At 49.1% G+C, this 19,996-nt stretch overlaps 1 protein-coding gene across 1 annotated transcript in view; it reads right to left on the bottom strand.

Annotated features, from left to right (window-relative positions):
* Positions 1-398: 398 nt before the first annotated feature.
* LOC144805932 (E3 ubiquitin-protein ligase TRIM11-like) overlaps positions 399-19,996 on the bottom strand; it is a 200,707-nt gene continuing 181,109 nt past the window's right edge. Inside the window, exons 6-8 of the mRNA XM_078672404.1 lie at positions 14,209-14,229; positions 14,087-14,116; positions 399-1,095 (exon numbers count right to left, since the gene is read on the bottom strand). Of these exons, the coding sequence (XP_078528530.1) occupies positions 548-1,095; positions 14,087-14,116; positions 14,209-14,229 (599 nt within the window). The 3' untranslated portion in view covers positions 399-547. The remainder of the gene's footprint in view (positions 1,096-14,086; positions 14,117-14,208; positions 14,230-19,996) is intronic.

The raw sequence follows: 19,996 nt of genomic DNA, 5'->3' as shown, positions 1-19,996 counted from the left end.
CTTTATATGTGGACATATTATTATTATTATTATTATTATTAAGTGTAGGGCATTCAAAGGGCACATCCTGTACCCTCACCTGCTGTCAGATGCGAAGGGCATCAGAATAAGAAATCCTGTACCCTCATCCGCTGTCAACTGAGAAGAGTAAGGAGAGTCAGTAGGAAACCTAAATGCGGAAGGCGTAATTGGCATATCGCACTTAGACTGAGTTACTGGTGCATAAGTGTCTCCTGTTAGATATACAGAATAAAGAGAAACAGACAGGAGTGTGGGAAAAATGCGCTCTTCCCTGGGGCCTGCAAGTCCTAAGTCAAATGATCAGGTAAGAAGAACGGGCTGAGCTATGTTGGAGTCGTGTCTGTTTATGTCCATTTAACATGACTCATACAACACAAGACAGAGAACACAAAACACACAAAACACAAATAGGAACTTCTCTTCCCCCAATTATCCCTCTTCCCTGAAAATCTTTCTCTCAAGTCAGGACCAAGACTTAAGATCCCAATATTTTTTTGTCGCTTCACATTGTCCCCAAATGTGACTCTCAAACGGGCTGCGTCATTGAGAGGATGCACAATGCGGCCACATTTTTGCCTTTATCTTGGTTCCATGGACAAAAGAACGGGCACAGGACAGGGGGAAAGGAACACCCAGAGAAGGTGAAGAGCAGAGATCTATCCTGCACATTGTACATCAAGAGCTTGCCAGCCTCATAGTCCACAAAGATACCCACTGCCCTGAGAGGCTGGCATGGCCTCAGTGTGGTCCAGAGGGGGGCAGTGGAAGCCAAGTATGCACCATCCAGAAGAGACACCATCCAGTATCCCTGGTCCAGTGATGCTGTTTCCTCACTCTTCCGTCTCACAGATTCATCGCACACCCCCAGACTCCAGCGGGTCTTGTCACCAACCCTGACTTCCCAGTAATGTCTGCCTGAGTTGAGTCTCTGTCTCCCCAGCACAAAGGGGAAAAACTCAAATGCTTGTGGATTATAGGACAGATCCTGAGCGGTGCCTCCATAGCTGACGCTTCTTCCATCCGCCGACACGATGAGGTGGCGATTGGCAGTGCCAGGATCCAGAGTCACCGGACCTGAAACAGAGAAGTACAGCTGAGAAGACATCCAATCACAGCACTACCAACAGCACATCAGCCAATCATTGAGGTCTGCAGCCAGCTGTTGGAATTGGAGGTCTCTGGGTGGTAGAGGTAGATACTTCTGACCACACAGGGACCCACCTCCTCCAGGAACGTTGCCGAGCGCTTTAGTCTGACCCTCAGATGGGAGGGTTGTGCATTTATGGTCGTGCACAGTAAGGTCTCACCACACTACAAAGGGACACCACACCAGTTGATTGTACGAATAAAGGGTTCTTTATATAACAATTGTCATCAGATTCGCAAGGTCAAGGAGCACACCATACAATCAGGTGGGGGGTTGGGGTATCCCCAGGCACTTATAGTGACTTAAGGGACAGTTCGATCTGGTTTAGTCATAGAGGCGTTCCCAGTACTCACAGTCCCACAAGGGAGGTGGTCACGAGTCCACGGGCACGAGGTACACAGCGTCCTGGCTGGTTCTGGGGAACTGTGAAGAGTAGCGGTGACGTTGCGGCAGGAGGTACGAAGCGTACCTGGCAGCCGGCTCTCAATCCTCGAGCCACGTGGGGTCTGCTGGACTACGGATGCGGGGCGTATCAGGCGTACGGCTCTCAATCCTCGAGCCACGTGATACAGTGATGCTGCAGGTGCGGGGCGTACCAGGTGTATGGCTCGCACTCCTCGAGACGCGTTGATTCCCTGGGGCTGCGGGTGCGGGGCGTACCAGGCGTACAGCTCTCAATCCTCGAGCCGCGTGATACGGTGATGTGGGTATGGAACATACCGGGTGCTCGGCTCGCACACCTCGAGCCGCGTTGATTCTTTGGTGCTGCGGGTACGGGACGTACTGGGTGCTAGGCTCGCACTCCTCGAGCCGCATTGATTCTTTGGTGCTGCGGGTATGGGAAGTACCAGGTGTACGGCTTGCACTTCTCGAGCCGCATTGATTCTTTGGTGCTGCGGATACGGGACATACCGGGTGTTCGGCTCGCACTCCTTGAGCTGCGTTGGTTCTGCGGTGCTGCGGGTATGGGACGTACCAGCGTCAGGCTTGAACTGCGACCAGGTCAGCAGGGCTCGAGCAGTTGGAAGCGGAACGTCCTTAGGGGTGAGTGGAGCCGCGACCAAGTCAGCAGGGCTCGATCTGGGGGTAACGGGACGTACTTGGGGTTCGAGTCAAGCCGCGACAGTGTCAGCAGGGCTCTCTGGGTCACAGGGAGGAAGCGTACTTAGGATCCAAGTCGGACGAGCCGCGACCAGGTCAGCAGGGCTCTCTAGGATGAAAGAAAAATGACAAGCCCCTGTAGCAGAAAGGGCCGCTAGTTAAAGTCCTTTTCTCTTTGAAGTCCTGAGATCTCGCAGGCGGTTCCCTGGTGCCCCGGTGCTGATTGTGGGGTCTTCCTGCCAGCTAGCACCTTGATCCTTTGAAGTCTTGCTGCAGGGTTCCCAGACGACCGGCGGGGAGGCGGGATGTGTGATCGAAACTACTCCAACCCCCTCACTTGGGAGAGGCTCGCTACCCTCAGGCAGGGGGAGACAGCCTGGCATGGTGCGTTTGGCGTCCAGATTTCCCTTGGTTCGGGGCCCTGCGTGGGGGCTACGGAGTTAGGGGTCTTAGGGAAAGGGTGATTTCTAAACTGGGCATTCTATCGTTCCGCTCTATGACTAGACTTCATGAATCCGGGGGATCGGGGTTGCTACGCTGGGGTTTCTGTTATTCCCCCGGGGTCATGGAGGATCTGTGAGGTCAGAGGTCAGGGTTACATTAGGGGGTCCTCGCATGAGGCTACTGTTGGGGGCATGGGGGCGTCTAGCCTGAAGAGTGGGTCATGCACGTGGGAGGTCTAGGGGAGTGGATGTAAGGAGACCCACGCCAAGGATGCTAGGTCTAATACCATCCGTGGCAGTTGGAAAACATTAACCCAATTTTAAACCAGTAACACCCAGCCAATAACAGTGGCACTAACTACTTGCCCATTCTCTGACAGTGCTGGTCACATTTGACATGTGATTAATTCAGATGGATGAACTTCCTTGGATGGCAAATAAAGCAGTCCCACCCTTTTCCTCTTAGATCTTTTTCAAACATTTAGCACCTTTCAATTCCATAAAACCCTATGGGTATAAATGAGTTCAACAAATGATAAATGACATAACAGAATGAAGCTTAATAGCATCTAAATCTATGGGTCAAAGGTTGTATGGTACTGAGGACATATGAGATGGATGTGAGATTGTGCTTATGGCGATGCATGATGTAAGTTGTGTGGACATATGATGGTTGGTATGTTGCCGTATGATATTTGTTAGACCGGTTGTATGACGTTACAATGCATACTTTTACAACGCATGCCTTTACAACGCATTTTTCACAACGCAACATCCTTTACAACGCATGCCATTACAACGCATGCCATTACAACTAATTGCCAAAAACTACCTTTACAACGCATTCCATTACAACGCATACTCCTTTACAATGCATACCATTACAACGCATACCATTACATTCAATGTATGGTAAGTATTGGATAGTATAGGGGTAAAAATTACTATTCTAACTCCAGAGGGTGCAACAGTAGGGTAAGTGTTGGATAGTGTAGGGGTAAAAATTACTATTCTAACTCCAGGGGGTGCATTAGTAGGGTAAGTTTTGGATAGTGTAAGGGTACTATGTGTTGTAATGGTATGCGTTGTAATGGTATGCTTTGTAATTACTGCGTTGTAATGACATGCATTGTGATGGTATGCGTTCTAGTGTCATGCGATGTAATCGTTGCGTTGTAATGGCATGCGATGTAAGGGATGTTGCAATTTAATGACTGCATTGTAATGGTAGTGCGTTGTAAAAGTTGCGTTGTAAAGGTTGTTTCCCGTTAGACCGGTCAGTCTTCCCTTCCCTTTGTTTGCTGAAGATCCCTTGTTCATCTTTGAAGTCTTAAAAGTTCCTCCTGAGACAGCAGCGCCAACCTGGCCTTTGGAAGGTGAGTTTATCATTCACCATCTTTGTGTTGTATTTTTAGGCAATCTGATAGTTACATATTCCATATGCCTTGTTTGAAGCCGTCCTGTTTGTTACCAGAATCTCTAGTGCTTTCCTCGCCATGTGGTTCTTGCGGAGACTACAGGTACAACAGCAGTTCTGATTTGTATACCCTCTCGCTGGCTTCTTCACAATTAGCTGCTGGGAGTTATTACTTTCTCACAAAACATCCAGACCTAATATCTTTGCCTATGGTTGTTTGATTTTTATTGTCTTTTGTAGATCCTTGTATGTTATATTTTAGATTTCGTTGGCCTCAGCACTCTGTGCTCTCTCTGCACTTGGTGCACTCGATGCACTTTGCCGCTGCTGACAAGTGCTAAAGTGCTTGCGCTCACTCCCTAAAACATAGTAACATTGGCTTACAGCAGATTGGCATATTTAATTTAATTATAAGTCCCTAGTTAAGTGGTATACAATAATCCAGGCTGGTAATTGAAATGCTATTAGTGGGCCTGCAGCACTTATTGTACCACCTACTTAAGTAGCCCCTTGAAAAACTTTCCAGGGCTGTCATTGCAGCCTGATGTCAGTGTTGAACTACCAATTCGACTTGGCAAAACAACCCTCTTGCCAGGCCTAAAACACCCTTTTTATTAACTATTAGTCACCCCTAGAGTAGGCCCTAGACAGCCCATAGGGTAGGGTGTATTGTACTTAAAGAGTTGGGCATGTACTTTTAAGTTTTACATGTTCTCGTGGTGAAAAACTCACCAACTCATTTGTTACTGTGGGGCCTGCCTCACCCATACGAAAATACTAGGTTCCTTTATTAGATCTAATGAGTGATAACGTTTTGATTCTGAGCAGATAGAAAAGTCATGTTTGGTATCTGCGGAATTGTAATCCTCTTGGTAAAGACAGATGTTAAGTCACAATTATGAACATGTGACTTTTAGAAAGTGGAGAACAAGGACAAGGGGAACCCTACTCACTATGAACCAGGGTATGTCATATGTAACAGAAACAACGGTTCCAGCGGAAAGTTAGGCTTATCTATAATAATAATCAAATGCACAATTGCAATCGGAAAGACGGGTTAAGCTGATGTCAGAAAGAAAGTGGGCCTTGCAGACTTTATGTTCACATTAGTTCTTTTTATCAGATTTGTAAAATTCGAATTGACATATACATAGACCAAGAAAATGCTTTTGTGTCCCCAGTTAAATGGAACCATAAAACAAACAGTGAAAAATATGTAACGTGTACAGCTTGGTTTCCACAATTTTTTAAAGGCGACCAAAAATTAACTTAGTAATGATTCCAGCTTCTGTGTACAATAGTCAGAGCCGTTAAAGTGGTTCGCTTTCAAATACAGTCAACCGCGTTTCGACCCTTTTACAGTGCAGGATCTCTTCAGGACCAAGGGATAAGGGATAAAGGCGATTGTTCAGCCTGGTGAGACAGTGAAATAGAGAGATACCGGTAAAGTGAAAGAGGAAAAGGGGAAATACACACATGGGGACCTTGAAAGACGAACTGGTGGGCTGACAAACAAGCTCATTGTAACCAGGCAGACGACCGGAGCAGTTGGAATTGACTGATTTATACCAAAGAGTAATACTGCCCCCGTGGCACGATTGGTCCCACGGCCGGTTCAATTAAACGGAAGAATCTACTCCATCACATCTAGCACGATTGAGCAACCTATGATTAAGACTTCAATTGGGGGGTTTGGTCACCATTTGGGAAGTTTACCCACAGGAAGTGGGTTAAGAGTAATAGTTGATCACTCAAAAAGGTTCCACCAGGGGCCTTCTGGTACCAGCCCAGTTCTATGAAGCACAGTGGGGAGGGGTTATGGAGTCTCCCACTTCCGATCATTGTCAGAAGCATACCTTTGACCTCGTCCGTCACTCTCAATACCCAGGCCGGTTAAGGGGAACAATACCTGGCTGCACAATGTCGTCTGGGCCCAGTGGAGGAGAGCGCAGTTGGTACGCCGCACTGATGGTCAAAAAGGAACAAGCAATGGTCGGGAAATTAACTTGAAAGCCTCTCAGAAGGAAGAGGCACCACGCCCAGCACACGTCGATCAGAGTCCCACCCAGGCAATCAGGGCACAAAGTCTGGTGCGCAGTGATATGAACTGCACCAGGCAATTCTGATCTCACACAACAAAGAGTTGCAAATTCCGTATCTCCCTGGAAATGAGGCACAACACCTGGTGCATGTTGATACTTGCCATTCAGACAATACCGGTAACGCACAATGAAGAGTTGTAAATGTTGTACCTCCTTGGACATGAGGCAAAACTCCTGGTGTGCGTTGATACTGGTTGCACTGTGCAATTCCAATCACACACACATATGCAAGTTCAGCAGTGCCACACGAGGTAGAAGGCAGCAATTGCACAGGCATATCCTCACTTCCGAGGGTTGCACCATGTGAATCAGACACTTAACGCAATGAGCATGCAGATGGCGTGTCACACGAGAGAGGTGCAGCACGACTGACGAGTAGGCCACGCTGGATCCCACAACAGGATCCACTCATCACCAACAAAACTGCTATATGTTTTGAGGTCTAGGATCCAACAGACGATGTGGGCAATTAAGAGGGCACCGCTATCCAGGTGACACAAGTGGACAATGTGGGTCCCTCATGGGAGGTCTTTGATGTCCATGAGACCTTCCCAAGAGAACAGGGGGCCAGCCAACAAGGCCCTTGAATAGCACTCTTTGGGGTGCCACAGCAGCAGGCAGTCAGCCCAGGCCAGCCACTATTCAGGAAGGGCACACCGTCGCTTTCAATGGCAGTCATCCTCTTTGTGCACCACACAGGTCCAGGTTATCAGGTCCCACGGCCCCACAGGTGTATCTTTGCCCTCCTGAAGTGTGGCACCAGCAGTTATACTGTAGTGTGCCTATCAATTTGGGGGTGGTTCAGAGAAGGCCTGTGTGGAGCTCGTGGAGTTTCAATCTGCGGAATTCCGCAGAGTTCCTGAAAAATTCCAACAAATTCCGCAGAGTAAGGGGAAGATTTACAGGCCCCTTGCGCCACTTTTGCATCACTTTATCCATGTTAAAAGTGACGCAAAAGTGGTGCGAGGGGCCTGTAAATCTGCCCCAAAATCTTTACCAAGGAAAATCCCGTACAATGCATATTGGCTTCACCAACACCTTACTGAATACCCCTATGCCAGCATGATGCAAGGGTAGAAGGAATGTTGTCAAGCCACAAAAAACAATTTAAAAAGCAGATCTCCTAATCCGTGAATATCTAAGCCTTAAGTAGTTGGCAATACGTACAATATCTTGAACTTACTCTGAAGAGCTGTGAGAAACTGGGTTCTTGTTGAAGTTCCCCTTCACAATTTTAGCCTGGCTTCTGATGCAACTTTGACTGAGGTGAACTGGTGCCATGCTAACCAGGTTCCTAGTACCATGCTCTTACCCTAAACATGCACAACAATTAGCGCAACTTCAGGCACCACTGGTAGCCCCTAATAAATGTTACCCCTGATACCCAGGGCATGGGTACTGAAGAGGGTCCCCCTGGGGCTGCAGCACTGGTTGTGCTATCCGTAGTACCCCTCACCGAGGGTATTCACTCTGTCATTCCAGGCTGCGGGTCTTGGTGCAGAGAAATCTGAAGAGTCAACAGGGCACACAACCCAGTGTGCCATGCAACCCATATACTGCATGAGATGTAAATGAAATCAAATGAAATTAAATTATAATTTGTATTGTGCACTAATACCCCTGGTTGACTAGGAGCAGCAGATTTGATTTTTAAAAGGGACTAACAGGAAATGGAAAAGGTTGGTTGAGGGCCTCATTCTATTTGTTACACAGCCAGGTCTTTAAAAGTTTGCGAAAAACAAGAAGATTGTTTTCTTTCTTAAGTGCCAAGGGAAAGAATTCCACAAGCTGACTGTGCCTGCCACACAACCTCTTCTTCCCCCAAGATGCAGCTTTTGCCCTTGGAGTTACAAGATTAAAATACGATGCTGAACAAAGCTTCCTTTCTAGAACATACCCCATAAATTTATATGTAAAATAATCAGGACCAAGCCCATGTAGTGATTTAAAGGCAATGCAGAGGGACTTAAAACTTCTAACTGGTAGCCAATACAATATTGCCAGGGCAATCGCCACTGATTGATATTTAGGGATGAGGTGTCACACCCAAATAGAAGCATCTCAGTTTTTCCTACATTCAGCTTTAGACAGCTTTTGGACATCCATTTTCCAACTTCCTGTATACAGCCATGAAATCTAGAGGCAGTACAAACTTCAAGAAAACATGGAGCCTGGCTGGAGAGGGTTAGCACCACCTGCCCGTACACCACCTCCAGATGCAAGCTTCAGGTACTCAAGGGACCCTTCTGTGGAGAGGATAGTACTGCCTGCCTGGTACTCCTTCACTGGGTGCAAGGTTCATGCACTCAGGGACTGGTTTCGGAGGGGCTTGTAGCTCCCCAGTACACCACCATGAGGAATAAGCTTCACACACTCAAGGGTTCTTAGTGCAGTGGGCTAGTACCGCAGCCCATTGCAACACCACCAGGTGCAAGTTTTCATAGTTGTCCATAGTCCTTAGGTGCAGTCTAAGGCGAATATAGCACGTTACAACGTGTGCTTTTATTATGCGGTATTTAACAACGCCGTTGTTACAACAACCACTTTATTACAACGCGATGCCATTACTATGCAAGTCATTACATCGACTTGTAGTAGATGGCGCCATAACATTAGGAATATATCATTTACTAATCCAACTCCAGCCTACACAACAGTAGGGAAGGTGTTGGAATAGTAAATTATACTATTCCTTATGTTAGAGTGCCATCTACTGCAAGTCGATGTAATGACTTGCGTAGTAATGGCATCACGTTGTAACAATGCGGTCGTTATAACGACCACGTTGTAAAGGCATTGCGGTCTAATGACCGCGATGTAAAGGTTGTTTCCCGTCTAAGGCAGTACCGCCAAGTTACTATCCACTATATTCTCATACTATAGTTATTCCAGGGGGGAATCAGGTCATTGCCCTGAAGACAATCCAGCACCTTTAAGGGGCATAAAGTGGACTGAAACATGTTGGCATTAGTGTCTTAGAATCATAATATCCCATATGACCCTATTTTCTTCCTTTTTAATATCCCTGACGGATACAAGAATAAAGGGAAACTGGGATCTGTCTGTGGATTTTTAAAACGTTATCACCCTGGTCAAATACATCTATAAGAGCTCCCTGAAATACGGTCGAGCCCACCCTGACTTTTAGGCGTCAGGGTGTCCCAATGATGAAGCATTACACCACTAGGGTGTTTGAGGGTATACAAAACAAAAGGACTTTCCTCCTTTCCTACTTCATAGTGGCTCATGATTCACAGCTTCACATACAGATTTTCCACCACTGCTCGTTCAGGATCCATCTACAATAGTAAACCAGTATATTGGAATGCGCTGCACATCCTGGGTAACCCAATGTGTTTAGGCATACGTAGCCCTTTTTCAGGAGTAACTAAAACACATGTTTACTTTGTTCACCATAAGCTGGCAGGGTATGCCCAGACGTGGGTCCCTTGCTCACTTTGCCACAGGATTCAAGCTGCAAAAAGAACAATTTATGGAAAGAATGCAGAACAATGTCATATATTCATTCCAGTACAGATATCTGGGCCTAAATCTATTGCTTTTTTGCTCACCATGCCATTCCAGTTTGAACCCAGCCATATGCAAATCATTCTTGACCATGCGCCCAATGGAAATAGTCCAGCCCGAACTGCCAGGCCAGGTCCTCCCTGGACTGGAAACAAGCATCCTATGACTGGTTTCGGGGTTTCACCCCTCATCAGCCAGGATAGCTTGACTCCATTGGCATTCAAGCTAGCCTGGCTGATGAAGGGTGTTACCCAGAAACCGGTCCGAGGATGCTTGTTTCCAGTTCAGGGAAGATCTGGCTTGGCAGTTCGGGCTGGACTGCTCGCATGAGGCACAGGGTCAGACTGATTTGCATATGGCTGGGTCCAAACTGGGGTGACGAAGTGAGATAACGAATGTTGATGGATTCAACCCAGATCTGTGACTGGGGGTGTGTCTGAAAAGTTTCAGCACTCCGTCCATCATCTCCTTGTGTTTGCTTTGTTCACCCTAAGTTGGCAGGGTATGCCCAGACATGGGTCTCTTGTTCACTTTGCCACAGGATTTAAGCTAGCCTGGCTGATGAAGGGTGTTACCCAGAAACTGGTTCCAGGATGCTTGTTACCGGTTCTGAGAAGACATGGCTTGGCAGTTCGGGCTTGACTGCTCTCATGAGGGACAGGGTCAGACTGATTTGCATATAGCCATGTCTGAACTGGGGTGGCGAAGTGAGCTAAAGAACGATGATGGATTCAACCCAGATCTTTGACTAGGATGGGTGTCTGAAAAGTTTCAGTGCACCGTCCATCATCTCCTTGTGTTTGCTTTGTTTGCCCTAAGTTGGCAGGGTATGCCCAGACGTGGGTCCTTTACTCACTGTGCCACTGGATTCAAGCTACCCTGGCTGAAGAGGGCTGTTAGCCCGAAACTGGTCCCAGGATGCTTGTTTCCTCTTCAGGAAAGACCTTGCTTGGCAGTTCGGGCTGGACGGTTATCCCATGAGGCACAGGGTCAAGATTGATGTGCATATAGCTGGGTCTGAACTGGGGTGGCGAAGCGAGCTAAAGAACAAGGATGGATTCAACCCAGATCTGTGACTGGGGGTGAGTGTCTGAAAAGTTTCAGCGCTCCGTCCATCATCTCCTTGTGTTTGTTTTAAATATTTTTAGTCATGCTGCAAATCATTGTCAAAGTCAACAATGCCCATGCTGTGCAGCATTAACAAAAGGCAATAGCAGAGCTAGTCGTCTAAAAGGCGAGACCTATTGGCATTGCCAATGCATGTTACAAGGGAAGTCATCACCTCTCTGTTGGTGTAGGTGATCTATGGTGAGTTATCTGCCCTTCCTGTTGTTGTGTGAGCTAGAAGTGGGCACCACCCTGCAAGCTCAAGTCGGGCTCGAGCCCGATGCCTGGCTCTAGATCCACCGGGCCCTCCAAGCCCAAACAAAGCCAAGCTTTCTTGTGGCTTCAGCCTGTTACCCATGCTCTACCTCATGTGCTTAGAAATGAAGACAAAGCCTGAATCTTTGGTGAAAAGAGGAGAGAGAAAGAGATAACCATCTAGTGTCTAAATCACACACGTAGCTAGGCCTTTTTGCCGCACATGGCGTCACAGCCTTTGCTGCCCCGTGGTGGCTGTAAGAGCAAGGGGGGTGGGTGGGGGGGTTGCTGGCGACTGATTCCTGCTTTTCTTGCACGACTACAGGTAAGAGCAGGGGTGGTGAGAGGCTGCAGTCCTCAAAACACATGCGTCTCTGGCGGAACCCCCCCACACCCCACCTTGCTACGCCACTGGAAATACAAAAAAACATGGGATCAGTTTCAGCTTCCCCATATGGATAAACTGTGTGATCCTAGGCAAATATTTGATTCCACAGCATCTCCTTTTCCTTCTTTACAACACACAAAAGCACCTTGTGATATGCGAGTTCAGTATGTGTGCTGTACAGACGCCCGCGGCGTTTGATTGAAGAGGGTATAATGGCAGCGGGGGTGATATAATGTTACTCCTTATGTAGTAAGAATCAAGACCACTTATAGGGTTACACCATAGTCCTCTAATGACATTGTCATCTGAGAGGGGGTTGTGGGGGGGATGTTTGCTAACCATTTCTTAAAATAAATACCTCTGAATGTAGTGATATCATCTGGTATACTAAGGTCAAACGGTTCCGTATTATTTCTGAATCTTGAAGAAAGTTTATCGTAATTTTACATGATGTTTGTCGCGTGATTTATATGACAAATATTTTCCAGGCTCGGTTCTCGGTACGGGCTCTTGGAGCCACGGCAGAGCTCTGGCTCGGCTCTCTGTTCATTTGTCTGGTGTGAGCCCGGTGAGTCGGGCCGCCTTCTTGTGACGGTGAGCTGCATCACGTGACCTCTCCAGCAGTGAGCCACGCCCCCCCCTGGTACGTCACAGCATCAGAAAGGCTTTTTGAAGGTCCCGAGTTTGAGATTGCTGGATATTAGGGGCATATTTACAAGCCCCTATCGCAACAGGAACATCACTTTTAGTGGCGTTCCTGTGGCGATATGGGCTTCCCCTGATTTACAAGCCAGCTCTAAGCCACTTAACGTGGCTCAACGCTGCCTTGTAAATAAGGCCCCCTTTCATGCTGTACTTAGAGTGAAAGGGGGGCAATTGGTGTTGCGGTGGGATTTACACAGCAACACCCATTGATTTTGACGCTGATCCCTATTTACAAGGGTGGCGTAAATATGAGGCAGCACCAAACTTAAGACCAGGGAAAACCTGGTCTTAAATAGGCGAAACGAGGAGAAACGGTTAATGTCTCCTCGTTTTTGTTGTTTCCATGTGTGTTGCATTGTGCAGCACACATAAAACAGCAAAAGGCCATTGATAGTTTATGTGCAGGAAGGTGTTGAGGTAACGGGTTTTTAGGAACCCGCTGGCGTCAGGGGACAACACCCGAAGACCTCTGAGTTCTCCCTTGTTCCGGACCACAGAAACACGGAGTCTTCTAGTCGCAGTCAAAGATCAAGGTTTATTGGTAGCTACCAAGTAACACGTGTCCCAGAAGTACACCACACGGGGAGTAGGTTCTTGGGAGACTGTTCGTTTTTACAGAACCAGCCTTCTCCTTATATACAAGATACATGGCTTCAAGCAAGAATTCTTGAGTTTATGGTATGGCAATATACATATTTCTACAATAATACAAAGAGCGAAGTCATGTAAGCAAGCCCATATTTTAGATGTCCAGTCAGTTGATAGATTACCCAGTTAGGCCTGGAACTCCCATCAGATATCGATGAAACTCAATAAAGAAAGGTACAACCCAGTCATAAAACTGGCCATAAACAAGGAACGTGGACAGGTGCATGTTTGCAGAAAGCATGGTCTGTATGTAGTGAATGGTTCGTGGAATGTTATGCGTAGATGCTATCGCATTCGGCCACTGGGCGAGGAGCTGCCTAAACAGGTTTGGCCGAAGACAGTGGAGTCAGTTGGGACAGGTCAGGGGAAAGTCACGAAAGGTGGACGTGTCTATTAGGATCAAGCTCGACCTTTAATTGACTTATCATGAGGGCAAGATGCAAGATGGATGCCGTTCACAAAATGGAGTTTAAGGGATGGGACGGAAACTGTGATTTAGGGGTGTTGGCAACCCTCGATTGTAACGCAAATACATAGGAATGATGTCCTAATCATTATCGGTTCGTAGACACCAAAATCGTCTCGGTACGTTGAGGTTTCGAGACACGGGTATTGGACCTCGATATCGGAAGAACAACAGGGTCCGGATTTTGAGAACCAGTGTCCCTTTCTGCACATAAACAATCATTAAAATTTTTTTGACATTTTGTAACTTTCCTGTGTGCTGCATTTAGCCGCACACAAAGAAGTTGCAAAACACCATTTAAAGATTGTTTTTGCGCAGGAAGCGACACCTTCCTGCACATAAATGATCTTCCCCTCAATGCAGAGACCCTTGCACTATGGTGCAAGGGTGCTTGCACTATGGTGCAAGGGTGCTTGCTTTGGCACTAGGCAGCTAAAGTTTGCACCAGCTCAGAGGGAAATGCAGGGCTGCACCATACTTTTGTAAATACGGTGCAGCCTGCATTTCAGAAGTGGTGGAGCTCAGCGTTATGCCAAGGAGCCTAAAGCCGCGCTCCACACTTTGTTGTAAATATGCCCCTTAGTTTATCTATCATTATGTAACGATGCAATGGTACCAAATCCAGTCAAAAGGCATAGAATCAGATTTAATAAACTGAATGAAAACACAACAAGTACAAAGTAGACCCCACCCTCCCACTTCCTGTGATCATCACATCAGTTACCAGTCCCCTCTTAAGCCTTTATTGTTTTACTTACATTCGAAGCATTTGACGTGTTCATAAAATTCTAAAGTGAAACAGAGAAAATATGGAGTTAGAAACAACTTTGAGATAAATAAATAAATCATGTGAAATCTTTTTTAGATTTATTTAACTTACCTAATTCAGCGAGGAAGGTTTCTGTGTTAAAGAAGAAAAACAAAGACATCCGTTATGGCCGAAGAGCAGCAGAGCCAACCGGCATTGTACCAAGGTCTCTTTAATCCAGACATTCATCCCGCCCTCCATCCCTCACCCACCCAGGGCCGCATTTACAACAATGGTACACAGGGCAGCGCTGCGCGCCACTTTTCTGCGCTGCGCTGCGCTTCTCCGCTTCTCCGCTTCAAAAGAAAAGGGCAGGAATAGCCATATCTATGAGCTACAGCGCATTCCTTGCCTGTATCACTGCGCTGCCACAAATGCTGTCATGCACCAATGTGTTGTTTTTGTGCACAAAGGAACACCTTCCTGCCCCAAAACAACCCTTACGTCACCCCTGGGGAGGCGTAGGCTTATTCCGCATTCCCGGATTTATGTTATGTTGTAAATCTGTGAATGTGTCAAATGCCATGGGTGGAGCATGGGAACACCCACCGCAACTGCCTTACACCTTCTCTATGAGGCCACGTAAAGCCACACAGGGTTGCGTTCCTTGGCCTCATAGATGAGACATGGGAACGCCCACCGCAACGCCCAAGGCACGCCTCCCGGAGGCAGTCTGAGGCACTGCCTTACACCTTCTCTATGAGGCCACGTAAAGCCACGCAGGGTTGCGTTCCTTGGCCTTTTAGATGAGACATGGGAACACCCACCGCAACGCCCACGGCACGCCTCCAGGAGGCAGTCCGAGGCACTGCCTTACACCTTCTCTACGAGGCCACGTAAGGCCACGCAGGGTTGCGTTCCTTGGCCTCATAGATGAGACATGGGAACACTCACCGCAACGCCCACGGCACGCCTCCCTGAGGCAGTCTGAGGCACTGCCTTACACCTTCTCTATGAGGCCATGTAAAGCCACGCAGGGTTGCGTTCCTTGGCCTCATAGATGAGACATGGGAACGCCCACCGCAACGCCCACTGCACGCCTCCAGGAGGCAGTCTGAGGCACTGCCTTACACCATCTCTATGAGGCCATGTAAAGCCACGCAGGGTTGCGTTCCTTGGCCTCATAGATGAGACATGGGAACACCCACTGCAACGCCCACGGCATGCCTCCCTGAGTCAGTCTGAGGCACTGCCTTACGCCTTCTCTATGAGGCCACGTAAAGCCACGCAGGGTTGCGTTCCTTGGCCTCATAGATGAGACATGGGAACGCCCACCGCAACGCCCACGGCACGCCTCCAGGAGGCAGTCTGAGGCACAGCTTACACCTTCTCTATGAGGCCATGTAAAGCCACACAGGGTTGCGTTCCTTGGCCTCATAGATGAGACATGGGAACGCCCACCGCAACGCCCACGGCACGCCTCCCTGAGGCAGACTGAGGCACTGCCGTACACCTTCTCTACGAGGCCATGTAAAGCCACGCAGGGTTGCGTTCCTTGGCCTGATAGATGAGACATGGGAACGCCCACCGCAACGCCCACGGCACGCCTCCCGGAGGCAGTCCGAGGCACTGCCTTACACCTTCTCTATGAGGCCACGTAAAGCCACGCAGGGTTGCGTTCCTTGGCCTCATAGATGAGACATGGGAACGCCCACCGCAACGCCCACGGCACGCCTCCAGGAGGCAGTCTGAGGCACTGCTTACACCTTCTCTATGAGGCCATGTAAAGCCACGCAGGGTTGCGTTCCTTGGCCTGATAGATGAGACATGGGAACGCCCACCGCAACGCCCACGGCACGCCTCCCTGAGGCAGTCTGAGGCACTGCCGTACACCTTCTCTATGAGGCCACGTAAAGCCACGCAGGGTTGCGTTCCTTGGCCTGATAGATGAGACATGGGAACACCGACCGCAACGCCCACAGCACTCCTCCCGGAGGCAGTCCAAGGCACTGCCTTACACCTTCTCTACGAGGCCATGTAAAGCCACGCAGGATTGCGTTCCTTGGCCTGATAGATGAGACATGGGAACACCCACCGCAACGCCCACGGCACGCCTCCCTGAGGCAGTCTGAGGCACTGCCTTACACCTTCTCTACGAGGCCACGTAAAGCCACGCAGGGTTGCGTTCCTTGGCCTCATAGATGAGACATGGGAACACCCACCGCAACGCCCACGGCACGCCTCCAGGAGGCAGTCTGAGGCACTGCCTTACACCTTCTCTATGAGGCCATGTAAAGCCACGCAGGGTTGCGTTCCTTGGCCTCATAGATGAGACATGGGAACACCCACCGCAACGCCCACGGCACGCCTCCCGGAGGCAGTCTGAGGCACTGCCTTACACCTTCTCTACGAGGCCACGTAAAGCCACGCAGGGTTGCGTTCCTTGGCCTGATAGATGAGACATGGGAACACCCACCGCAACGCCCACGGCACGCCTCCCTGAGGCAGTCTGAGGCACTGCCTTACACCTTCTCTATGAGGCCATGTAAAGCCACGCAGGGTTGCGTTCCTTGGCCTCATAGATGAGACATGGGAACACCCACCGCAACGCCCACTGCACGCCTCCAGGAGGCAGTCTGAGGGACTGCCTTACACCTTCTCTATGAGGCCACGTAAAGCCACGCAGGGTTGCGTTCCTTGGCCTCATAGATGAGACATGGGAACGCCCACCGCAACGCCCACGGCACGCCTCCAGGAGGCAGTCTGAGGCACTGCTTACACCTTCTCTATGAGGCCATGTAAAGCCACGCAGGGTTGCGTTCCTTGGCCTGATAGATGAGACATGGGAACGCCCACCGCAACGCCCACGGCACGCCTCCCTGAGGCAGTCTGAGGCACTGCCGTACACCTTCTCTATGAGGCCACGTAAAGCCACGCAGGGTTGCGTTCCTTGGCCTGATAGATGAGACATGGGAACACCGACCGCAACGCCCACAGCACTCCTCCCGGAGGCAGTCCAAGGCACTGCCTTACACCTTCTCTACGAGGCCATGTAAAGCCACGCAGGATTGCGTTCCTTGGCCTGATAGATGAGACATGGGAACACCCACCGCAACGCCCACGGCACGCCTCCCTGAGGCAGTCTGAGGCACTGCCTCACACCTTCTCTACGAGGCCACGTAAAGCCACGCAGGGTTGCGTTCCTTGGCCTCATAGATGAGACATGGGAACACCCACCGCAACGCCCACGGCACGCCTCCAGGAGGCAGTCTGAGGCACTGCCTTACACCTTCTCTATGAGGCCATGTAAAGCCACGCAGGGTTGCGTTCCTTGGCCTGATAGATGAGACATGGGAACACCCACCGCAACGCCCACGGCACGCCTCCCGGAGGCAATCTGAGGCACTGCCTTACACCTTCTCTACGAGGCCACGTAAAGCCACGCAGGGTTGCGTTCCTTGGCCTGATAGATGAGACATGGGAACACCCACCGCAACGCCCACGGCACGCCTGCCTGAGGCAGTCTGAGGCACTGCCTTACACCTTCTCTATGAGGCCATGTAAAGCCACGCAGGGTTGCGTTCCTTGGCCTCATAGATGAGACATGGGAACGACCACCACAACGCCCATGGCACGCCTCCCTGAGGCAGTCTGAGGCACTGCCTTACACCTTCTCTACGAGGCCACGTAAAGCCACGCAGGGTTGCGTTCCTTGGCCTCATAGATGAGACATGGGAACGCCCACCGCAACGCCCACGGCACGCCTCCAGGAGGCAGTCTGAGGCACAGCTTACACCTTCTCTACGAGGCCACGTAAAGCCACGCAGGGTTGCGTTCCTTGACCTCATAGATGAGACATGGGAACACCCACCGCAACGCCCACTGCACGTCTCCAGGAGGCAGTCTGAGGGACTGCCTTACACCTTCTCTATGAGGCCACGTAAAGCCACGCAGGGTTGCGTTCCTTGGCCTCATAGATGAGACATGGGAACACCCACCGCAACGCCCACTGCACGCCTCCAGGAGGCAGTCTGAGGGACTGCCTTACACCTTCTCTATGAGGCCACGTAAAGCCACGCAGGGTTGCGTTCCTTGGCCTCATAGATGAGATTGCGAGTCCTGCGCCAACATAGCGTCATTAAAAGTCACGCTCCAGCAGCGCCGGCCTCTTGTAAATGAGACCCTCGGTGTGTAGTTTATTAGACCCCACAGGCCAACAGCTTTAACCCTTCTCACAGCCAAGAGGTGGTAGGCCACGTGTATTGCACTGTAGGACAGGTAGTTTGCATGAAGGGAGCCTCAAAACCCATGGACGTTGTGTGGGAACAACCACAGCAACACCTTGGACTGAAAGAAAAGCAAGGCGGAGACTTCCGTTCTTACTCCATATCTACGAGGCCATGCAACGCCGCGCAGGATGGCTTTGCATGACCTAGAAAGTTTTTAGTTTTTTTTAGATTTATATAGCGCAAACTCGACCCAAAGATATCAAATATCAGAGCGCTTTACATTAGCACCATTTGACACATTCATTTTTGTTAGGCACAGGGAGATTAAGTGAGTTGCCTAAATTCACTGGATGTTGAGCGTCTATTGCTGAGATTCGAACCCGGTTCGCAAATTCGAGGTTGACCTCTCTAGCCTTAAGGATACATACTCTCCCCTATGTATGGGTCTGCACACTGTGCCTTTGGAGTGTCACAAAAGTAACGCTCCGGAGGTGCAATTGTTCCACAATGGGGTTGTAAATATGCCCTAAATTGTATAAGATTCCTACAAAAGTCTCAACGAGGTGGAATCCCTGATTCTCCCGACAGCTTGTTATACCCTCGTAAGCAACCCACATCAACAGCAGACTTGCTTTCACTTTAGCTATGCCCTCCAACCCATCCTACCCTTCCTCCACTCCTCTGACCTAATCTCTTCTCCTTCCATTAACTCACCACAATCACATTCTTCATAGCCCCCTACCTCAAGCCTCTCCAACATGACCAAGGGACTCCATCCCGCCTCACTTTACTTGCACAAGAGTATATCTGTGACCCTTCCTGACTGTAATAGGGCTGATTGACTTTTATCAAAAAATCAACCTTAAGGAGTTTTTCTCCAGTTACTTAAAACCACTTATTAAACCACTTATTTTGCTTCCATTGACTGCTTCAACTCACTAGTTTAATTCTGTATGAAAATCAACTTCCTTACAAAACCATGGTGGATTCGTGCTCTGGTTACTAACAGGCAATCTTCATCGTCCGCAGTCCTCATCACAGTCAATTACTCGTGAGGGGCGCCCACCTCGTAGACAAGACCAAAACCAGGAAGTAGGAGCGGTCCTGCACTAATCCCACCCGTTTAGAGTGGTAAAAGACCTGGTCATACCCCTTCCACGTCCTGATGTGCCAAGCCATCTGAGGCCAGTAGATTCAGGAAACGAGTGAGGGCTGTATCGACTGTGACAAACACTACGGACTAAGGATCATGAAGATCGCTTTATTTATTTATTTAATGCAATTTTCTATAGCGCGAACATTACCCAAAGATGTCAGAGCGCTTTACAAAAGAACCAGCTGCGTTACATAAGGACTTTGGATAACATGAGTTTCATAAAAGATATAAACAGGACAAGAAATGCAAATGTACAAGTTGTAAAGTCACTTAAGGAAGAGCTACAAACAGATAAACGCTGGCAAGCAACCAGAGCATTATCCCTACGTCCTACGTCCTCGTCACAGTCAATTACTCGTGAGGATACCAAAGCCAAGACTGGCCAAAGAATTACAGTAATCAGACAAAAACTGGAGAAGCCTCTCATGAAGTACAAAAAGAACAGTTGATGGACAGAATGTAGAACAATGTCATACATTCACCCCAGTACAGAGATCTGGGCCTAAATCCATCGTTTTTCTGCTCACCATGCCAT

This window comes from Lissotriton helveticus, assembly GCF_964261635.1.
Source record: "Lissotriton helveticus chromosome 1_1 unlocalized genomic scaffold, aLisHel1.1 SUPER_1_unloc_33, whole genome shotgun sequence".
NCBI classification, from domain to species: domain Eukaryota; kingdom Metazoa; phylum Chordata; class Amphibia; order Caudata; family Salamandridae; genus Lissotriton; species Lissotriton helveticus.
Note: the sequence above shows the minus strand (reverse complement) of the source record. Positions and strands in the feature narration are given on the sequence as shown.